This window comes from Rutilus rutilus, assembly GCF_951802725.1.
Source record: "Rutilus rutilus genome assembly, chromosome: 1".
In the NCBI taxonomy this organism is placed as follows: Eukaryota; Metazoa; Chordata; class Actinopteri; order Cypriniformes; family Leuciscidae; genus Rutilus; species Rutilus rutilus.
Genome location: NC_140209.1, coordinates 55,387,189 through 55,408,618, shown reverse-complemented (window position 1 = coordinate 55,408,618; position 21,430 = coordinate 55,387,189). Strand labels below are relative to the sequence as shown.

At 37.8% G+C, this 21,430-nt stretch overlaps 1 protein-coding gene across 3 annotated transcripts in view; it reads left to right on the top strand.

The window, feature by feature from the left end:
• The window catches only part of gcgra (glucagon receptor a), a 70,003-nt gene that overhangs the window by 33,152 nt on the left and 15,421 nt on the right, over positions 1–21,430 (top strand). The window contains exons 1-7 of one of the 3 annotated variants that reach the window (XM_084407189.1): positions 11,752–12,036; positions 14,610–14,758; positions 16,515–16,611; positions 16,801–16,908; positions 17,292–17,395; positions 19,346–19,452; positions 19,620–19,788. In XM_084407189.1, coding sequence (XP_084263315.1) covers positions 14,705–14,758; positions 16,515–16,611; positions 16,801–16,908; positions 17,292–17,395; positions 19,346–19,452; positions 19,620–19,788 — 639 coding nt within the window. In that variant the 5' untranslated portion in view covers positions 11,752–12,036; positions 14,610–14,704. Of the gene's footprint in view, positions 1–11,751; positions 12,037–14,609; positions 14,759–16,514; positions 16,612–16,800; positions 16,909–17,291; positions 17,396–19,345; positions 19,453–19,619; positions 19,789–21,430 lie in introns of those variants that run through there. The other 2 variants (XM_084407190.1, XM_084407188.1) reach the window with 2 other exon arrangements.

Sequence of the window (21,430 nt, the reverse complement as noted above, 5' to 3'; positions counted from 1 at the left end):
ACACCATGATTACCAATGTCCTGTTTAAGTTTTTCAATAGGAACGGCATGATCAATTGTGTCGAAAGCTGCAGTGAAATCAGACCTGGTTGTTCCAAACCAGTTACTTGATGTACGATGCTGCCTATGTAGACAGCAGACAGTCAGCTCAGTTGGTTTTGAAACAGAACCACTGAGTCTCATCTGTGGCATATCAGACATGGTGTTGATGGAAATGGTGTGGTAGAGTAAGAGTTGCAGATGGAGTCAGCGGTAGTCAGTGAGTATCGCTGCTGACACAGGCACAGAAGCAGTGACATTAATCTGAACCTCCATCAAGTGACAGCATTTGGGGTGTGATGTGACAGGGCTGTGCAGCACTGGCACTCTCAGACGTGTCCTACCGCGTTCCTCATTGGCATACAACCTTTCCAACATGCTGGTTCATGACAATGGTATCTCTGAAGCGTCTGTGAGCTCCTAATCAGATCATGGGCTCCGAACTGTCACGTCCCAGTGGGGAAGAGGCGCTCTGGGAACTGCACTTGTTCTCTTACCCCAGTTTAATGGGGTAAAAAAGGGATAGTGGGACAGTCTTTTGGGGTCACACTGTCTGGCTGGCTGTTATTGCCTACATGCAATTAAAAATTGGTTAGTTAGCTGTGTTTTATTCACAATAAAGCTATGACTATGACCGCTTCACCCAGCGGTTCTGTGTATCACTGCGCAACACCCTTAGCAACCACCCTTAGTAACATAAACATATGTTTGTTCTTATTTCAAGAACAATCCAGCAGAAGGAAGGCATTTAGTGATTTTACTTAATGACAGTAGCGATTATAAATGTTTTTGCTTTAATATTTGTATTGCGTGGTAACCATTTTATAAAAGCAATAAAGGTACTCGAGGCTAGTGCTGTATGATGAACGAGTCACCTTCAGCCGTGACTTATTCACCATACAGCACAGCCCCTCGCACCTTATTGCTTACAAATACAGTGCTTATTGAATTCGACCTACTAATAATACATTTACAACATGAACCCTCTTATCTAATTTAAATGCATTTTTAAAGATATAAAACAAACAAATGAGTAATGAATATCTGCATCTGCAAAGTGATTTTTTTTTCTCTCTCAAAAGTTTTACATCTAAAAACATTTTAAAAAAAATAGTGCCTATAACAAATGTTTATGTTTAACATGTTGTAAATTCACATAAGATTAACATTTCAGTCATATCACTGGCCTTAACAAAGCTTTTTTATTTATGTATTTATTTGCTTTTTTTCTTATTTTCTTAATGTGTGACTCTGGTGTTATTGTGCACAATGCAAAAAACTGCATCTTTTATCAAAATGTAATATGAGTTGCTGACATCATACTCTTCAGGTACAGTATGTATCACTTTTTCACAATCTAATCAGTTCCTGACAGATTGTAATTTCCTATCTTACTATCTTTTGTCTTGCTGAAGTTTCTGTTTCACTCAGAAATGATAACTAAAATAGTTGAAAAAAAAAATTGTGAAGTGTTTGTTTGCGGGCATATTATGTAGTAACAATGTCATGTCATCGTTTGGCTGTAAAGTCAATTGAAACTTCAGATTCACCAGCCTCATTTCACTGGGAAAGTGGTATCAGTGCACCTTTAAAGCTTATTGCATATTCGCCCGTGTATATATGTCAGATCTCAGTCTGTTTGACAATCGCTGCTCTATTAAATGTTTCACCGATGGATCCACTCAGATTTGGGTAACTCATGCGAGACCACACAACAATGGCATGGCTGTAAATACACACTGCCCATGTGTCCACCAAACTCTCACTGCGCTCTTCAGAGGGGCACGAGAGCAGCCCTGCATTGTGCTCTTCTGTCAGAGAGGTTTGTTTTCTCTTTCATGACAGTCAATGTTTCCATTTTGTAAAATGCCAGGATTAAAGTGAGCCCTTAAATACAAATAGTCAATGGTTGTTGTGTGGCACTTGTAAATTATGAGTGAATGCTCAATGCGTTGCTGCTTTGTTTGTTAAGAGGCATTTACAGTCTCCTCTGTAATTAAATTCTGTAGTGAATTTAAACACAGTGACAATTATTACTTAATTATTGTTAATACTAATGAACTATTACAAGTATTATACACTACCGCTCAGTTTTTATTTTAAGAAATTAATACTTTTATTCAGCATAGTACTGACAGTACTGACAGTAAAGACATTTAAACTGTAAAATATGTCTTTCTTTTGAACTTTCTAACATTCTTTTCATTAAAGAATCCTGAAAATAATGTGCATCACGTTTTCCACAAAAAAATATTCATGACACTGATGACTAAAGACGTCTTTTAGTATAGCATTTATGTACCAAAAGTAAATGTATCATTAATAGACTTACAATAAGGGAGACTAGATTATTACATATAATTTAATATGTCTGAGTGTTTGCAATTATATACTGTACATAACCTACATTTTCATTATTTGAAACTGGTCAAATGCTTGTTACTAAATTATATCAACCAGTCATAACTTATTATTTCATAACTAGTGTGACATTTGCTTGAATAGCTAATATACTAAAATAATTAGCTTCTGTCATTCATGTTACACAACAAACTAGAATATATAGATTTATTTAAATGCATCAAAAGAGAGATTTATACGCTGACAGATTGTAAGAGCTGGAAAGAAAACCCTGAACTGCATGCATACAGCTCACATTCTGCTAATGGCGTTTTGTCTTTATACAGTATCTCATTACCTTCGGCCTCTGTGCCACTAGTCATTATTTCGCAATTTTCGCATCCGATTTTAAGCATGGCCTCATCTAATTTGCTAAAAGCGCATCTGTGCCCCTGTCACTTTTTTAGCTATTGTTGTCAGAAATTGGCTTAAGATGTGATATGAGAGTTGGCTAAAGTTGCAGCTTTAGATAGGCTTGAAGATATCCCTTTGTCAATTTTTACTTAGTCTTGTTAAGTGAGATTAGCCTAATAGGACTCAAGTACTATTCCTAGGCAATATTCCCCATCCGCAACAAACTCCTACTAACAGAATTGCAGCGTGCGTGTGAGGCAAGGTCTCAGGTGTTGAATCTGTCACTCAGTGTTAGTGGTGTCTGAGGCAACAGTGTGGGGAATGAATTTAAAAAGTGCCTCTGGTGTACTTTTTCCTGACCCACTGCCTGATTTTAAAGTTGCTTTAACCCTCAGGGGTCTGAGGTGTTTTGGGGGTCCTTGAGATGTTCTGACATGCCCTGACATTTGTGCTTTTTTCAGTTTCTTATAAACATATTAATGGCAAAGTAATTACACTCTATTTAGCACAAACAGGGCTACCATAATATGTGAGCAACATGTATGTACATGTTTGTATTTTTGAGAGAATAATGTTTATGCGTGGTTATTGAAAACATTTTAAACTAAAGTTTCTGAAAAAAGGCCACAAAACACATACTAAATATGTGTCCACCAGACTTTTGACTAATGGATGTTGTTGCCTAGAGTTTTTTCTTCAAAATGATCTGAAAATCATCCTGCCTAATCATTCTCATAAAACAATACATTGATTTAAATTTTGCAAGACACTTTCTGTTTGGAAAGGCAATATGCGAGTGGGCGTCAACGATCCAACACCATCATGCATATTTAGTGGTTCACACCTGAGGAGACAATGAGGCCCGCATACATAATGAGCCATTCATTCAGGTGTGTCACTGAGCCACAGGAAAGAATGCAAGGACAATACAAAATTGGTTCACAGTTGTTGTTTTTTTTTCTTCCACAAATTGTGCTTGCAAATTGTATAATATCCAAGGTAAGCATTTCTAGTAATTGTGCAGTTAATTGTTCCCATACTGTATTTTCAGAAAGTTTTTGAATATATTCTCTACCCAAATGTGTCACTAATAAAACACAATAAAAATAATTTAAAGAGATAAATAATTTTAATATTGCCTACATTGGAACAAACACTATAATAACATCTTAGTTGATTACTTTATTTTTGAAAAAACATAATATATATATATATATATATATATATATATATATATATATATATATATATATATTTAACATGAGCAGAAATTGGCAACATTATAAGCTTATTTGATGTGGCAGTATTTTACAGTAAAAACTTTATAATCTATCCGATTTTTGTAGTCGATTTTTACTCATCTCAGTATAGCAATAGAGTTTGATAAAAGCTGTTCATTCATTCACACACAAAAACGCGATTCATTTTTAAACAGTATTTTTGCCAGCTGTAGTAGCTACACAACAGCGCGCATCTGTGCGTTCATTCATTCACACACAGAAACGCGATTCATATTTAATTATTTTTGCGTGTACAGACACTATTGCGATTAGAACAAAGCAAATATAACTGACCTATTCCTCAGCTGGATCCGTTGCTCCTCGAAATGAAACTTCCAGAACTTCTGAGGTAAATTTTCCAGGATTATTATTAAGATAGTATTATTCCTCACAGCGTCATAAAGTAAATGAGTCTGAAAGTGAACTCGCGGTGTGTGTTATCCAGCTGATGTGGGCGCTCACAGGTTTGCATGGATCGCCTCACATTTGCATTTGAATAGCGCGCGCTCTCCGTGGGCGGGGTCACATTAAAACATAATGAGCTGAGATGAGAACGACTGACATCTCTCTCTTTTCATACATGATATTACATAAACTGAGAATATTTGTTTTTTATAAAAATTACTTCATTTAAAAGAAGAGAATTCAAGCTTCATACCTGTGTGTCTGTATGCCTGTTTGACTGAGTATTCGCTGAGTTACAGTTCATTTTCGGATGCATTTCAGAATTGACTTCACTGACAGAGAGAAAGCAGAACTCGCATCGTGTTTATTTTTCTTTATTTGGCAAAAAGCACAACACTTTGTTTTTATTGTGAGTATACACAAAAAAAATACACACTTAACATGATCGATTGATGTATGAAACTTGTATGGAAGATCAAAGTCAACAGAGTATTTAGAGTCTCTTTTGCACTCATAAGAAAAAAAGCAACCCCAGGGGGTCAGCATGTAACAAAATGGAGCTGTGACTTGCTGCTTCACATGTTGGTCAGACAGACAGGCAGTTCTTGCCAGAATTGTGGATCAAACCTTAAAGTCAGCTTAACTGAAGTTGCGATTGTCATTTTATCTCTATTGTGACGTACATCCAATTGAAATAGCTTCTAGAACAAAAACTAATTTACTGCAGGACCTGATTTTGTGGGATTTTGGGAACTGATTAAATGGTTAAATGGTTGTGGTCAATTTCTATTGGTCAATCTCATGTGAGTGACAGGTTGTCCCTGCCCTCTATTGGGGAGTGTTTTTCAGCCAAACTGAACCTTTTTATTTTTATTTTATAATGTTCTCTGTGGTCCACTTATAGTTTTACCAAGATTTTAACTTTAAAAATATCCTAATTTAGAAGTAATAAGCTCTTTTCTATCTTAATGTTGACCCTTTCTTTCAAACACTCCCCAATCAAGACTTGGAAGTAAATGCCCACTGCTATGATTGGGTAACAGTTTTGCATATTAAAATAATTTTCAACGTCCCCACCATAACATGTGTGGAATTGTTTTGAAAAGGATTGCAGTAATTGGCTTAGATCAGAACAATAACAAAAGCAGCATTGTCTATGTGCTTTCTTCCGTATCTGGGAACCCCCCATATTAAACCCATAAATGCAGAAGCAAAGGAGAACAGCAAATCACAACTATTCACAGTTTGACTGCAGTGCTAAAGTATAAATACTCAAGTACATATCAAACAATCTGTATCAGACAAAGCAATAGTGACACATGGTAAAAAAAAAAAAAAAAAAAAACACTGTTACACACACTTGAGTGTTTTGCCATTACTGTCGGATCCAATATAGTCTGCACTGCATCATCTTTTATTTTCAGGTTCTCTGAAAAGCCTGCGCCGAACGGTGTCTTGTTTAAAAATGAATCCACAGTCAAATTAAGCAAACAAACAAAATGTCTTACTGAAGTTACTTGCTTAAGTTCATTCAGGCTTCTTAATAGGATCACAAGGACGGCACTTCAAAACTTCTTGTAATCTTCTGAGGCATCTCTATTGTTCTGTAGAATAGAATAGAATAGAATAGAATAGAATAGAATAGAATAGAATAGAATAGAATAGAATAGAATAGAAAGTCTTTATGGTCATTATACTCACGTACAACGAAATTAGGAAGTGGGTCCCTTGGTGCCGAAAAAATACAACAAACACAAACAATATTACAGTACAAAAATAATTAATTTGTAGACAAATTTTAATATTGCACTAATAAGAATATATTGCACTAAGCCTGTTCTTTGCAAAGTAAAAAAAAAAAAAAAAAAAAAAAAAAAAAAAATACAGAGTAATTGTTGTAGTAATCCTGTGTTTGTGTCTCTCTCATTTTTACTACTACATGACATGTGCGAATCAGTGGGCGAGGATAAAGAGGCAATGATGTAGAAGTAGGCATTGATTTTCCTCTGCAGAGGCTGTCTTTCATCACACTATGACGTAATAATGTGACAAAATTTAAAATGAGTTGTTTTTCCAACTTGTTTTCACTTAAACTGTTTTTGGACTAATGAGGAAGTTTTGAGTTCTGAAACGTTCAGAATAGTACAACAACCTCTTCAAAAGATCTAGAAAACTTGTATTTCTCAATTCATGACACCAGAAACCATTATTTTTCAATCAGACAAATATAAAAATACATTTTAAATAAATAGCATACTTGTTTCACTTTTTTTTTTAGTGTACATTTTACATAATTAGACATAACCTTGACATCCATAGCCAATTGGTTTGGTTAATGAATATACTGCCAGGATGACACCAACTGTCCATGACGGTCTGACGTCTGCCAGTAAAAACATGAACACACTGGAGAGCCTCTTTATAGTTACTCCACCGAGCATATGGGTATAAAAGGGAGATAGCATGCATCACTCATTCAGGTTTGTGCTGAAGAGCTAGGACAGTGTCCCTGGCCATTAGAGCGGGTGTTCAGTGTTGCGGCAGGAGGGACACCACGCTTTGTTCCTTCCATAATGGAACAGAGGTTACAATAGTAACCGCAATAGCTAAACCGTGTTACAAGGTTTTGCCGGTGCAGATTTCGGCAAGCCCCACTTGCTTGGTAACAAGCGCACTTGCAACATAATAACCTACACAACGCCCCACATAAGCCGTGTAGACCTTTGTACCACGTGGGGACAGAGAGGGCAGTATTTACCATGGGAAAAGGTCACTTTAGCTGATCTTTTTGACCTTTTCTCTCTTTTTGTTTAAAAAATAGAAGCTCACAGCTATGCAGACCAGAATTAGTGCTGGGGAAGCGCTCTCTCACTACGGAAAACACATCATGCCATAAGAGAGGTTAATATGTGGAGAATATATCACATGGACTTACCAACCGGGAAGTACCACTCGTGAAAAAAGGTCCCTGTAGTAGGTCCTACCTGAAAAGAGAGGAACTACTAGAAACGTAGCAACTGGCGGCAGAGACGGAGCTCTGCCTAAGGGAAGACACAGGTTTACCATTAGGAAAACCGTATCATGGAGAAGACATAATATGAGATTAACATCAGGGAACCACTACGTTTGGAGCACCTAGCACCAAGTATACGGACTGACCAGAAAAAGGGCATTCATCATGAGGACTGGACCTGGCGTTGTATTCCTCCACCGGATTCGACTGCTGAGGGGGAAAAAAATCTCACTTCCAGGGTTTGCCAGTCCAGGGAAGTCGCATGGACAAAAAAGCGCACATGATGACCACAGGGAGGGGAAAGGCGCTGTGTGCAAGCAGTACACCCGGCCCATTGTCCATAACTTACCTGTTCATACTCAATAGCTCATGGGACGAAAATGGCTCAACCCACAAATTATAAAATCTCACGAAGGGTTTTGGGTGTCGTTCAGCCTGCCGCTCTACAGATGTCTGTTAGAGAGACGCCGTTTGCTGGAGCCCAGGAGGATGCAACTCTTCTTGTGGAGTGTGCATGCACTCTTAAGGGGCACAGCACACCTTGGGCCTGGTATGCCAAGGCAATGGCATCCACAATCCAATGGGTCATCCTCTGTTTAGAGACAGCCTTCCCCTTTTGCTGTCCTCCAAAACAGACAAAGAACTGCTCAGAGCTTTTGAAGCTCTGCGTGTGGTCCAAGAAAACACGCAGCGTGCGTACTGGACACAGCAATGACAAAGCTGAGTCTGCCTCAGTGCAGTGCAAGCTCACCAATTGGTCCCTAAAAGGGAAGTGGGAATTTGCACATAGCCCGGCTGGGGTCTCAGGATCACGTGAGAGTATTCCAGACAGATCTCAAGGCACATTTCCAATCTCTTCTGCAGGAAAGAAAGCAATGACCCGACTGTGCATCTCTGTGGGTCTTCGCCTTGGGGGAACAGACTCATTCAAGGCATAGGTCCGCCTCGTAGAGGGGGCTCTAGCCTGAGTGATGGTGTCTATAACCGCTAGTGATAGCCCACTCAAGTCTTCCGCATTCCAGAGGTCTGAGCGTAGGTGCCAGATTGTGCCCCGTCCCTGAAAAAGAAGGTCCTTCCTCAGGGGGATTCACCAGAGAGGGGCTGTCGCACGGAGCAAGAGCTCTGGCCGAGAGTAAAGTTGGTTGCTAAGCATAGTTAATGCATTAATCCCGGCTCAGAACTAGAGCTTATGAAGTAGGACTGGGCAGTGAAAGATGCCCTCCATGACTTTGTCAGTTCTTCATACACTTCCCGGAAGAAAGGCACTGGGGCTGGGCGCGGCTGTGAGTCACGTTCCGAGCCCAGATACCAATCATCCAGCCACGAACGCTCGGGACAGGATGGAGGATCCCTCTCCAGCTCCATGTTTTCGATGGCCAGAGCAAGTATGGCTGCCAACTCTGCATCAGACTCAGACTGAGCTACCACACCCTAGGGTGGGAGTCCAGCCGAGTCCTCAGCGTCGGAAGGCAATAAGCCCACCGTCTGATGGTGCTATCATCCTAATCTGGAGCCCCGAGTGAGAAATCAGGTGCGCCATGTGACACAACGTCAAAGTCATTCGGGAATTCCACCGGGCAGAACATGCAATACAAGGGACAAACAGGAGGCCCGTGGGGTTTAACGTGTGGATCACCAGGACCAGGATGATGAAGTTTATGGGCAAATTTTGGGGCAGTTTTGGCCTAATGGTTAGAGAGTCAGACTTGTAACCCAAAGGTTGCCAGTTCGATGCTCAATACCGGAAGTAAAAATGTAGGTGGGGGAGTGAATGAACCGCGCTATCTCCACCCTCAATAGCCACGACTGAGGTTCCCTTGAGCAAGACACCCACTGTAGCTCCTTGGGTGCTCCGGCCGTGTGTGTCCACAGTTTGCAGTGTGTGTCTTTACTGCTCCTAATGTGTGTGCACTAACTTGGATGGATTAAATGCAGAGGACAAATGAGTATGGGTTACCATATTGGCCTTCACGTCACTTCACTCTTTTGAAATGCAACTCTCTTCTTCCACAGGTGAATGAAATGAGCTTGTGTAGAAATGACAATCGTTTGGCTCCGAAGAGCAAATCTGAATGAGTAATGCACGCCGTCTCCCTTTTATACCTGGATGTCCGGGGTAGTGACATGCAAATTCCACTCACCAATTCTCATTGGCCTTTCTCTCAAAGTGTCAGAGGTGTTTTGGGGCTCCCGAGTGCAACTCCTAGTGTCAGTCATCAACACCACATCGAAGTGAGTGACAGACAGTGTCATGTTACACTGCAAAAAAAAACACATTTATTTATTATTTATTATTATATTAAATATTTATATATATATTAACTTACCTGCCAATAGAAAATAAATTTGAACAATTAATGTAAATTCATCTTGTTTTAAGGATTTTTGGATATTTTTTTAATGAAAGTCTAAAATACTGATTAAGAAATTATTATTATTATTTATTTTATTTTTTTTGCACTGCAGCTCACTTAGGATGCAAGACCAGAAACTAATTTCACACGGATTCAGTCTTTTGTCCCTTGCTCTGTATGTTCATCATCAAAACCATAGCATTCAGATAAGGATTGTAATAGCAGAATCCTCTCTAATCGTTTCTGTCCTGTGCCATGTTGCAGAAGCTCATTTCACTGACAGACTATCCTGAGTGTCCAGCAGTGGATGGGGTGTGCGGAAGAAATGCTTCGGGCATGTGTCACTCTAATTTTTCTGTACCTCTCCATGAACCGTCTTAACTGCTGTTATTAATAACCACAACATTTTCTACTTAGCGTGAAGTTAAATAATGATACTGAATCTGTAGTAGCATGGTTACCATGAATGCACACAGTGGGCCCTATTTTAACGATCTGAAACGCAAGTGTCAAAGCGCAAAGCGCAAGTAACTTTGTGGGCGGGTCTCGGCGCTGTTGCTATTTTCCCGGCGGGATAAATGACTCTTGCGCCCGACGCAAATCTAAAAGGGGTTGGTCTGAAGTAGCTTCATTATTCATAGGTGTGGTTTGGGCGTAACGTGAAATAAACCAATCAGAGCGACATCTCACATTCCCTTTAAGAGCAGGCGCGCTTTTTCTAAGCGGATTCCTATTATAACGGCGGATTTGCCAGGCGCGCGCCAGGAGCGCTTCACAGCCGAGGAGACCGACGTTCTCGTCACGGCCGTAAAACACAGAGAAGTAACATTGGGGATGGAGAAACAAACACACCCAAATTAGCTTCGGTTAAACAGGCGTATGATAATTTGGGCGTATGATTAAATGTGTAAGCTAGATTTATGCCTATTTTATTTTCACATCTTCATGGACACAACAATGATTTCCCTCGTGTATTAATATGAAGAAATGAATGAAATCTTTATTTCGTACAATTAAAAAATAAATTAAACCAAAGACAGCAACACATTAAATATCCATCAATAAAAATAAAACAAAATCAAGAAAAACAAAACCTTTTTTTTTTTTTTTGCATAATAATCACACTGTTCGTAAAGGGATACGTAGAAGCCCTAGGCTTATCAAGACCTACAAGACCTAATATTTTTCCTAGTAATAATGTATGATTTGCAAAAATGAAAACGGCTGCTTCTGTGTAGATGAGAGCATCAAATTGTAATGCGCGTTGTGCACACGCTTCATTGATTATGGCCAAGCATGCACCCTTAAAATAGCATGAATAACATGCCCAACGCGCCACTGACTTTAGACTAGGTTTTTCCTGGTCACTGGCGGAATTGTTTTCTAAACCTGCAAAATAGCATGAGGGAACGTTTGCGCCGGAACACGCCTCCTCTTTGCGCTGAACCGCCCCGGGGAGCGCAAGTGTATTTGCTAGTTAACCGACGTGCTTCTGTGGAGGGAAAAGTCCGCTTTGCGCGGGTGCAAAATAGGAATGATACATGCGTCAGTGTACAAAGTCAATTGCGCTGGGTGCAAGATAGGGCCCAGTGTTATTAAAGTCTAAAACCTCTGCAAAAGTGTCAGTCATTAAATCACCATTCTGAAATCAACATGAAATTGGGATAATGTGGTAGCCTATCTGTCAGGATTTATTAAACAATAGCACATAGGATAGGAGTAGTAAACTTCATCCATCTTGTTCACTTCCGTTCTCACACACATTACGTCAGTGCACAACACTTCAAAATAGTTGTCAACAATGTACAATTCTTCTAATGAACACAACTGATTTTTTCTTCCCTATTGTGATGTATACATATCCAAGAGAAACAGCTTCTCAAACAAGAAAAAAAATGTAGGGCAGTACTTGATTTTATCCATGGGGAATTGATTAGATGGGTGTAAGGTTGTGGTTTGCTATTGGCCGATGTCATGTGAGTGACAGGTTGTCCCGCCCTCATGCCAGTAAACACATCACAAGAGAAGAGATGTTGCTGCAAGGTAGGGGAAGTTATTTTGATAAAAAATTACGAGGGCAAATTAATTAAATTCAACAAAATTCAAGGGGTCATATGTTTTCCTTTTTCTTTAGTGTGTTATGTAGCTGTAGCTGTTTCAGAAAGGCGGGGCATAGAGGAGCAACAATAATGGTGATTATTGCTTTCTTTTTTTTTTCTTTTTTTTTACTTAAAACCACGTTGCATTAAACTAAAAACACAAATGTTCTTTTTAGAACCATCATTATGACCAATTTAACAATTCCTATTTTTATGGAATATTGCAGCATTTATTATAAATGATTTGTCCATGCATATCATTATTTATTTTAATTCCAGCCTTATTATATATATAGGCTATATATAATAAATTAACTCAAAACATTCTGCAGAGTGTAAATTCTGTATTTCCAGAATGTGCCATCTGATAGCAGAGCAACTGCCATCGGATGCAATTTTAAGAAAAATAATGTCAAATTGATGTAATTTTTTATTTAATTTATTTCCGGAGCTATCGGCTGGTGCTGCTGTTTGTTATTTTTGTGTATTCACCACAATAAGGTCGAAAGATCATTTCAGTGACATGCCTCTCCCAACCTGCCCAGACTGGAACAGAATGGAATTTGAAACGTTTTAGCCAAAAATGTTTCCATGGTAAAGGTGTTTTTTGCAGAAACGTTTCAGATTTCGTTCTGTTCTCCGACTACAGCTGAAGTAGGGGTGGGATGTGGATCAGTAACCAGGTGAGTAACTGTTACTACACTTTGGGTTGCCAACATCAGTGAGCTACAGTACCTTGCTCTACAAAGGCAGCATCATACTTGAAACAGACCTTGCATGTATGCAGCAACTCTTTGTGTCACAAGTAGCATGTGACAACCCAACTGATTTCATTAGTTTGCTCTTAGCATGTTGCTAAAGTAACAGTCTGAAAATACACAGTACAATTGCATATTTAGTTATATTGTAATTAGATTGACATTTTTTTGAAACCATTTTTTGTGTTGTCTTTGTATGTACACTATGGATTTGGAATAGCATACTAGCACACGACTCAAAAAGAGTAATAGTATGTTATTGTCAATATCCCATTTTTTTAAACGGAGCTCATTGCAGTACATTCTGGGATTGCATCCTACTGAAGTTATCTTGCCTATGATGCATTAAAACGGATAGTTCACACAAAAAGAAAACAATCTGTCATCATCACCCTCATGTAGTTCCAAACATAAAGAAGATACGCTGAGAAATATCTCAGTGTTTTTTTGTCAATACAAAGTCTATGGTGACCTGAACAATTTGGTTACAAATGTATTCTTTTATATTCAACAGAAGAAAAAAAGTCAGGTTTGAAACAACATGAGGTTGAGTAAATTATGACATAATTATAAGTTTTGGGTGAACTATCCATTTAATTTGCAGCCTGTAGTATGTAGGCAGCTTACTAGAGTCTATATCTGTACTGTGATCATATCTGTTACCATCATATGCTAGTATATCATACCAGCATGCTAGTAATTGAGCTGAATGCAGTGTAAGTGTTAGTGTATCCTATCCACAACTATCTGCTTCATCACGCAAGCAAGAGCTTGGAGCAAAGACAGTGACATGGTCAACAGTCTGTGACCTTCCTTTTCCCAGAGGCTTCTTCACTCTGGGATAATGAGCCTGTTGTTTTTATACTGTAGATCAGTAGTCCATGTCTTAATTGCACTGCAAACATTCTTTGGCCTGTGTGCTATCCTGATTGCTTACATTCAGCAAACAGTGAAATAAGTTTAGGGAGCCAATGAGGCCCACACTTCTCGCATTATTACTCAAGAGCCAACATCAGTTCTGGTTCCCAGGCTTGTTTTGGGAGTAGGGATGTGGAAAATTAGCAAGATATTATGTTGTGTTATGATAATTTTATATTGTTAGCTGTCTATATTCATCACTTCATTTCATTAAAAAAATAAATAAATAAAAATCCTGTAAAAACACACATTACATTTCCACAAAAATATGAAGAAGCACAACTGTTTTCAACACTGATAATAATCAGAAATGTTGCTTGAGCATCAAATCATCATATCAGAAGGATCTGAAGGATCATGTGACACTGAAGACTGGAGTAATGATGCTGGAAATTCAGCTTTGATCACAGGAATAAATTACATTTAAAAAATATATTCAAATAGAAACAGTTATTTTAAATTATTTCACAATATTAGTGTTCAAGTAAATGGAGCCTTGGTGAGCATAAGAGTCTCAGCGGCCATTTACGCGAAACTGTTTTCAACTAAAAACTGAAAAACTGTATGCGTTTTGGCCGTTCTTCGTCTCTTCGTCTGTGTAAAGTACGAAAATGCGAATTTGTGAAACCGGTGACATCATGCGCATGCGTATTATGTGTTCAGTCTAGAGATGCGTAGTGTTTATGTACAAAGTCACATCACCAACTACTGGCCTGGCATGAATAATACAGCATTTTCAGTCAATTTTTGTCTTCATAATTTTGACAGCGTTGTCGTGTGCACGCAGAAAAAAAAACGCGAAGGAAAACCTTTTCTCTTTTTAGCACATCGTTGTCGTGTAAATGTACCCTTGTGTACACTAGTTTTCTGAGGTATTTTTAAAAGCACAATTTTGAATAGACTACATGTATGTTGTATATATCACAGATCATGGTTTGCTGTTGATAACATGTTGATCTCTGACTCTCTGTCTGTCTGTCTGTGGTTTAGGTTGTGTGGTGACAGCTGAAGCCTTCCTATGAGGTGAGCATATCCCTTTGGACCCTCGGCTCCCCTCCCAGTGCCAGCAGCAGCAGGACTAAGGGATGTCACAAGTATTCCTCCTTCTGACCCTACTCAGTTTCTCCTCCTGCATCCAGGTCAGAGATTATCCCCCTTCCTCTCTTTATTCTCTCGCCATCTCTTAAAGTGACCAGATGACCGTGAAAAAACGATTCCTTCATTTGTGCAGTTACTCACTGCATGTTTGTTACTCAGCTCTCAGTATTCTGAAGAGGGATCAGTGGTTGTATACTTCTATGTATAACCAATTTTTTTAATACAATCAGAATAAAGCTAACTCTAATTATCGGGACAAATGTCGCCCTGTAGCTCCATCAGGACGTGGGGCATGGCTCGTATAATCGGGACTGTCCTGATTTTATCTGGACATCTGGTCACCCAACCTGTCTCCCGAACAGGGGCTTGACTAGCCCTTTTGTGAAAAAGAAGTATAGCACTTCAGCATACTTAATATGGAAATAATATACTTTAAGAGAATATTTCAAATGAATATTATGTTTTCAGACACCTAATTGAATGTTAATTGCACAATTAAATAAAAATGTGTTGTTCTTAAAGTTGATGTTAAATGCAATTAGCTGACCCACTTACTGTAAATATAAATATACTTTAATGTCATTTCTATTGAAACTTGTATGTCATGTATTTAAATATATTTGTAATTACAAAGTTGCAATTTAGTAACTTTAAAAGTAACAAACTATCACAGTACCGTTCAAATTATAATCAGTTGTTTTAAATACTTCCACACATGCTAGCATGACGAAACTTAGTGTATGTACTAGTTGCCATATCAACACTATATAGAGAAAAAATTGCGCCAAAATTCAGAAATCTTTGGAAGATATCACTGAACATTTATTTAACCATAGCAAAAGTACATTTCTTACTTGTGTTAATTTTTCGTTTATCATTAAATTAGACAAATCTGATATTATTTTAATCTCCAATATGTTATCTAACAGATGATATGGTTATTTAATGCTTCGATAACTAGCAGAAGACACTAGCAGGTTTTAAATCCCATGTTGCACAGATGGGGAACGTTATAACACTGTTACAATGTGCCCCTATTAGAACTATTCTATTCTATTCTATTCTATTCTATTCTATTCTATTCTATTCTATTCTATACTTTTATGAATTCTGTTGAGAAAACATGAGAAAAGGGTGAATAAAGACTGAGAGTCAATCTTCAGAAATTATTATTATTATGTTTTGAACTATATTGTATAGCTGTGTTTTCCTGTGTTCGTTGTCAAACTCAAAAATTATTTTATTTTTATTATTATACAAATTCATACTATATGAAAAAGTTAATAATTGTATTTTATTGAGAAAATATTTGAGTTTGTCTTCTATATTTTTTTATTAGATCAGATAGCATTTTAAGCTGTCATATGGTCATGTTAGTGTGCTGCAACTACTTTTTTTGGATAAATAATTTTGTGTAAACAACATTATATCACATATATCTTAAAAAGCAGAAAGCAAATAGAAATGCAACACGCACCTCTCAGCTCTTTTTCAAGTTGGCTAAGAGTCTGAGCATTATGCAACTCACTGAAGATTAGATTAGGCATTAATTCAGCATATTCATGTGAGGAAATAAAAAAAATACTATACCATCACACAGGTTCATTAATGAATCCCAGCTTGCAGAAGTGCAGCGGTTACTGTGTTTTATGGTTATTTTTTAACACTCCATCTAAACCAACACAACACAAAAGCTTCACCATCTTTCACTGTATTACAAAGGGCAGCCTTGAAATTCTGCTAGCTAATTTCTTTTATGTTTTATAGAAAAATAAATTCACTAATTGGATCTTACAGGTGTCATCTGCCGTACCCCTCAAAACTTTGATGGCAAGATGGATGATGTACCGAGATGAATGTTTTCGAAATATCAGCAGAGAACCGCCAATGACAGGTGATTTGTTATTGTCCTTCCATAAGGCTTGGATGATAGTCCAGCGATGATAAAAGTGCACAGTGCTGTTATGTGTGTTAGAAAACACTGCTGAGCCCTCAGATTAGGAGTCATGTCACATGCAGATTACGTCCAGCGCAACAAGCAAAGACAAGTAGACTTTAACATCAATGTTTTTTTTTTTTCCAGGTGTCGTGTGCAACCGAACGTTTGATAAGTATGCCTGCTGGCCGGATGCTTTGCCCAATACTACAGTGAGTGTGGCTTGTCCCTGGTACCTGCCCTGGCACAAGGAAGGTACTGTAAATAGAACATTTACATTTATTTATTTTAGGACTATTAAGCATTATTTACATTGCAACAATTGCAAAAAAAAAAGAAAAAAAAAAGGGGGGGGGGGGTAGTTTACAAAGGATTTGACACATAAAACCATAAACTGTTTTCAGATTGCAAAAAGCATAAATCAAACTTAAGATCTATTTACACTTGTTCAAGCTTGACATTAAATATGATTGTAGCAATTTCTGTAAAAAATGTATTATTTGTGGCTGCAGTTTACATAATGCACTTCTTTTATCTTAGCTCATCTTCTTCCACTATTTGAACACATTTCTCCATATGGAGTATTCTCTTATGCACCCTGTGTGACCACTCCATCTGTGAATGTGCTTGTGTGTCAGTTCGACATGGGTTCGTGTATCTGGAGTGTGAAGCAGACGGACAGTATAGCAAGCAGAGGAACGCCAGCGAATGTCTGTCACGTGACCCCGCGCAAATCAACATGGTATGTGAGAAATAAGTGATTGTTATGATAAATATTTATAAGATCTTAAACATTTTTAAGATCAATTCTGCACCACTAAAGGTGGGAATACACTAAACAACTTTTAAAATCTTAAAACATATTCCCCTCTAAAGTCAGCACAAGATATCAGACGTGTGTTCTGTGAAATCTGTCAATATCTGCAGACTGGCTCTGACTGGTTGCAACTAGTTTCAGTTCAACCCGACTGCAGATCGGTGTAAAAGTTTGAGCTAAAATGACATGTAGTGTATTTCAGCCTTAATGCAGTTTAGCTGTACACAGTTTGTGTCTTAGAAAACAATGTTGGTAACACTTTAAATGCATTATATAACAATTAATAATCATTTGTTATAGTATTTATTAATTGTAGTAAACGATAGTTAAAAATACTGTTCATTGTTCATGTCAGCTCAGGTCAATTAAATAATATTAACAGATACAACGTCAGATTTTAACAATGCATTAGTTAATGTTGAAATTAACATTTAACTAAGATTAATAATGCTTTATTATTTTTCATTAAAAGTCATTAAAAAAAGTGAGAAAACCCATTGCCTTAAAATTATAAAGCAAATAAACTTCATGTGTAATTGAAAAGAAAAAAAAAGTTATATGGAATTGTCAAGTTCACATAACTTATTTTTTTCAATTACACATGAGGTTTATTACTTAATAATTTTAAGGCAACGGTTTTCCTCACTTTTTGAAGTTAAGTCAACTGATCACTTTTTACAGTGGTTAACTGATACAAATGTTAACAAATGAAACCCCATTGTAAAGTGTTACCAAAATGTCTTTTTAGATTTAGTCACTAACTAGTTGTCCAGTCCAGCTCCGTTCACACATTGCGGGTTTTCGGGGAATGCGTCTGTGAGTCCTGAAATACGGGTTATAGAATGTGATTGAAACACCCGTAAATAACTGAACTGTGTGTGAACGTAACCGTATTAAAGACTCAAATACAGATCTGACAACTAAATTCTGATGCTGTGTGAACTGCGATCATACTGTATAAACATAGACATATTATCAACAAATAATTGAACCTGCATGCTCCTAATATTAAAGGGATAGTTCACTTTGAAATTAATTTTTGATATGTTTTAGCTTACCTCAAGGGCATCCAAGATGTAGGTGTCTTTGTTTCCGCAGTAGTTTCAATTTTGATATTTTTAGGTCAAACCGTTCTTGTCTGTCAGTCATATAATGCAGGTCTATGGTCACTGTCTCAAAACACAAGCACAGAGTCCAAATTAAAACAATTCCCCATCGTCCAAATGAAACAATTCCCCATCATAAGTACACATTGATGGCCTAAGACACGAAACGAGCGGTTTGTGTGAGAAAACGAACAGTATTTACGTCCAAGTGATCTGATCTGACGTGTACGCAGACTGGTGCATAGATATATACACTAGATGTCGCCTTAAAGACATTCGTTCCAATGAACTGCTGTAGACAAGGCGACATCTAGTGTATATATCTATGCACCAGTCTGCGTACACGTCAGATCAGATCACTTGGACGTGGCTGTGTATAAGAGGTAAAAACGCTATAAATACTGTTCGTTTTCTCACACAAACCGCTCGTTTCGTGTCTTAGGCCATCAATGTGTACTTATGATGGGGAATTGTTTCATTTGGACGATGGGGAATTGTTTTAATTTGGACTCTGTGCTTGTGTTTTGAGACAGTGACCATCGACCTGCATTATATGACTGACAGACAAGAACGGTTTGACCTAAAAATATCAAAATTGAAACTACTGCGGAAACAAAGACACCTACATCTTGGATGCCCTTGAGGTAAGCTAAAACATATTAAAAAATTAATTTCAAAGTGAACTATCCCTTTAATCATTTGAGTGCATTTAATAAACTGTGCATTTGCGTCGTTGTCTGATCAGATGTATTTGTATGTCTGCGTGCAGCAACACTACGGACGGATCCTCAGTCAGTTTCGGACCATGTACACCGTTGGATATTCTCTGTCTCTCGGGGCGCTGGTGCTGGCGTTGGGCATCCTTGTGGCCTTTAGGTAACATTCAAGTCATCTATTCCTTCTGCTTACATTTTAAATTGAAAACGTGTTTTTGCATCAGTTTTTGCATCTTTGAAAGCGTTTATGGTTAAGGAGTTGGTTTTCTTTGTGTGAACAGTGAACAGCTTTCTGACTTTTCAATCATTGCTCTTTGGTCCCTGCAGGAAGCTGCACTGCATGAGAAACAACATCCACATGAACTTGTTTGCCTCCTTTATCCTGCGAGCCTCTTCTATCCTCATCAAAGATGCCATGTTGGAAAGGCCTGATGCCTTCCATGTTGGTCAGGACATCACCACTGAACTGGAGGTGGAGTGGCTGGTTAAAAACGAGGTCTAATAACCTGCTGTCTTTCTTTATGATTTGTTATGAAATGATAATAATACACTGCCGTTCAAACATTTTTCAATGTTTTAGTCTCTTCTGCTGATTATTATCAGTGTTGAAAACAGTTGTGCTGCTTTATATTGTCGTGAAAACCGTGATAATTTTTTTTCAAAATGCTCAAAAAGCACTATAAAGTTATACTAAAGGTTTAACTAATATAAATTTAAACTAAAATACATTTTCCTTTGAATTGGAATTAACATCTAATTAAGTGTCATGAAAGATGAAAGTCTTGAAAATGTAATGCATCCTTGTTAAATAAAAGTATAAATTTCATAAAAAAACTTTTAAAAAAAACTAACCCAAACCTTTGAACAGTAGTGTATATCTCTGGATTCATGGACATTTTTAATAGTCCTATGCCTATTGGACAGTTATGGTCAGAATTATTGGCACCCCTGGTAAATATGATCAAAGATGGCTGTAAAAAATAAATCTGCATTGTTTATCCTTTTGATCTTTCATTAAAAAAAATTGCAAAAATCTAACCTTTCATTGAAGTAAAAAAAAAAAAGTTTAAAGTGGGGGGTAAATCACATTATGAAACAAATGTTTTTCTCCAAAACATGTTGGCCGTAATTATTGGCACCCTTTTATTAAATACTTTTTGCAATCTCCTTTTGCCAAGATACCAGCTCTGAGTCTTCTCCTATAATGCCTGATGAGTTTGGAGAACACCTGACAAGAGATCAGAGACCATTCCTCCATACAGAATCTCTCCAGATCCTTCAGATTCCCAGATCCATGTTGGCGCTTCTTCTCTTCAGTTTTCTCTAGGGTTCAGGTCAGCGGACTGGGATGGTCATGGCAGAAGCTTCATTTTGTGCTCAGTGACACATTTTTGTGTTGATTTTGATGTTTGATGGAAGATCCAATCACGATCCATAATAAGATTTCTAGCAGAGGCTAGAAGGATTGTTTATCTGGTGGTATTTGCTAGAATACATGATATGTATCTGAACAAGATGTCCAGGACCTCCAGCAAAAAAAAAAAAAAAAAGGCCCACAACATTAAAGATCCAGCGGCATATTGCATGGGGTACTTTTTATTGCGCCAAACTCATCTAGTTTAGTTTCATCTGACCACAGAACCTTTTAAAGTTCCAGTCGTGTCTGACCACTGAATATGCTGGAATTTCTTTTTGGATGATTGAGGAGGATTTTTCTTGAAACCCTCCCAAACAACATGTGGTTGTGTAGTGGTTATTCATTGTATTTTGTTAAAAGGCTTTAAGACCCCAAGACTCAACTAATCTCTGCAATTCTCCATCTGTGATCCATGGAGAGTCTTTGGCCACTCAAACTTTCCTCCTCGCCGTGCATTAAGACAATATAGACACACGTCCACTTCCTGGCAGATTCGTAACATCTTTAGTTGATTGGAACTTCTTAATTATGGTGGAAATGGCCATTTTCAATGCTTTATCTATTTTCTTACAGTCACTTTCTATTTTGTGAAGCTCAACAATCTTTTGCAACACATCAGAACTATTTTCTTTGGTTTACTCATTGTGACGGATGATTAAGGGAATTTGGCCTTTGTTTTTCCTCATATTTAAACTCCTGTGGAACAAGAAGTCATGGCTGG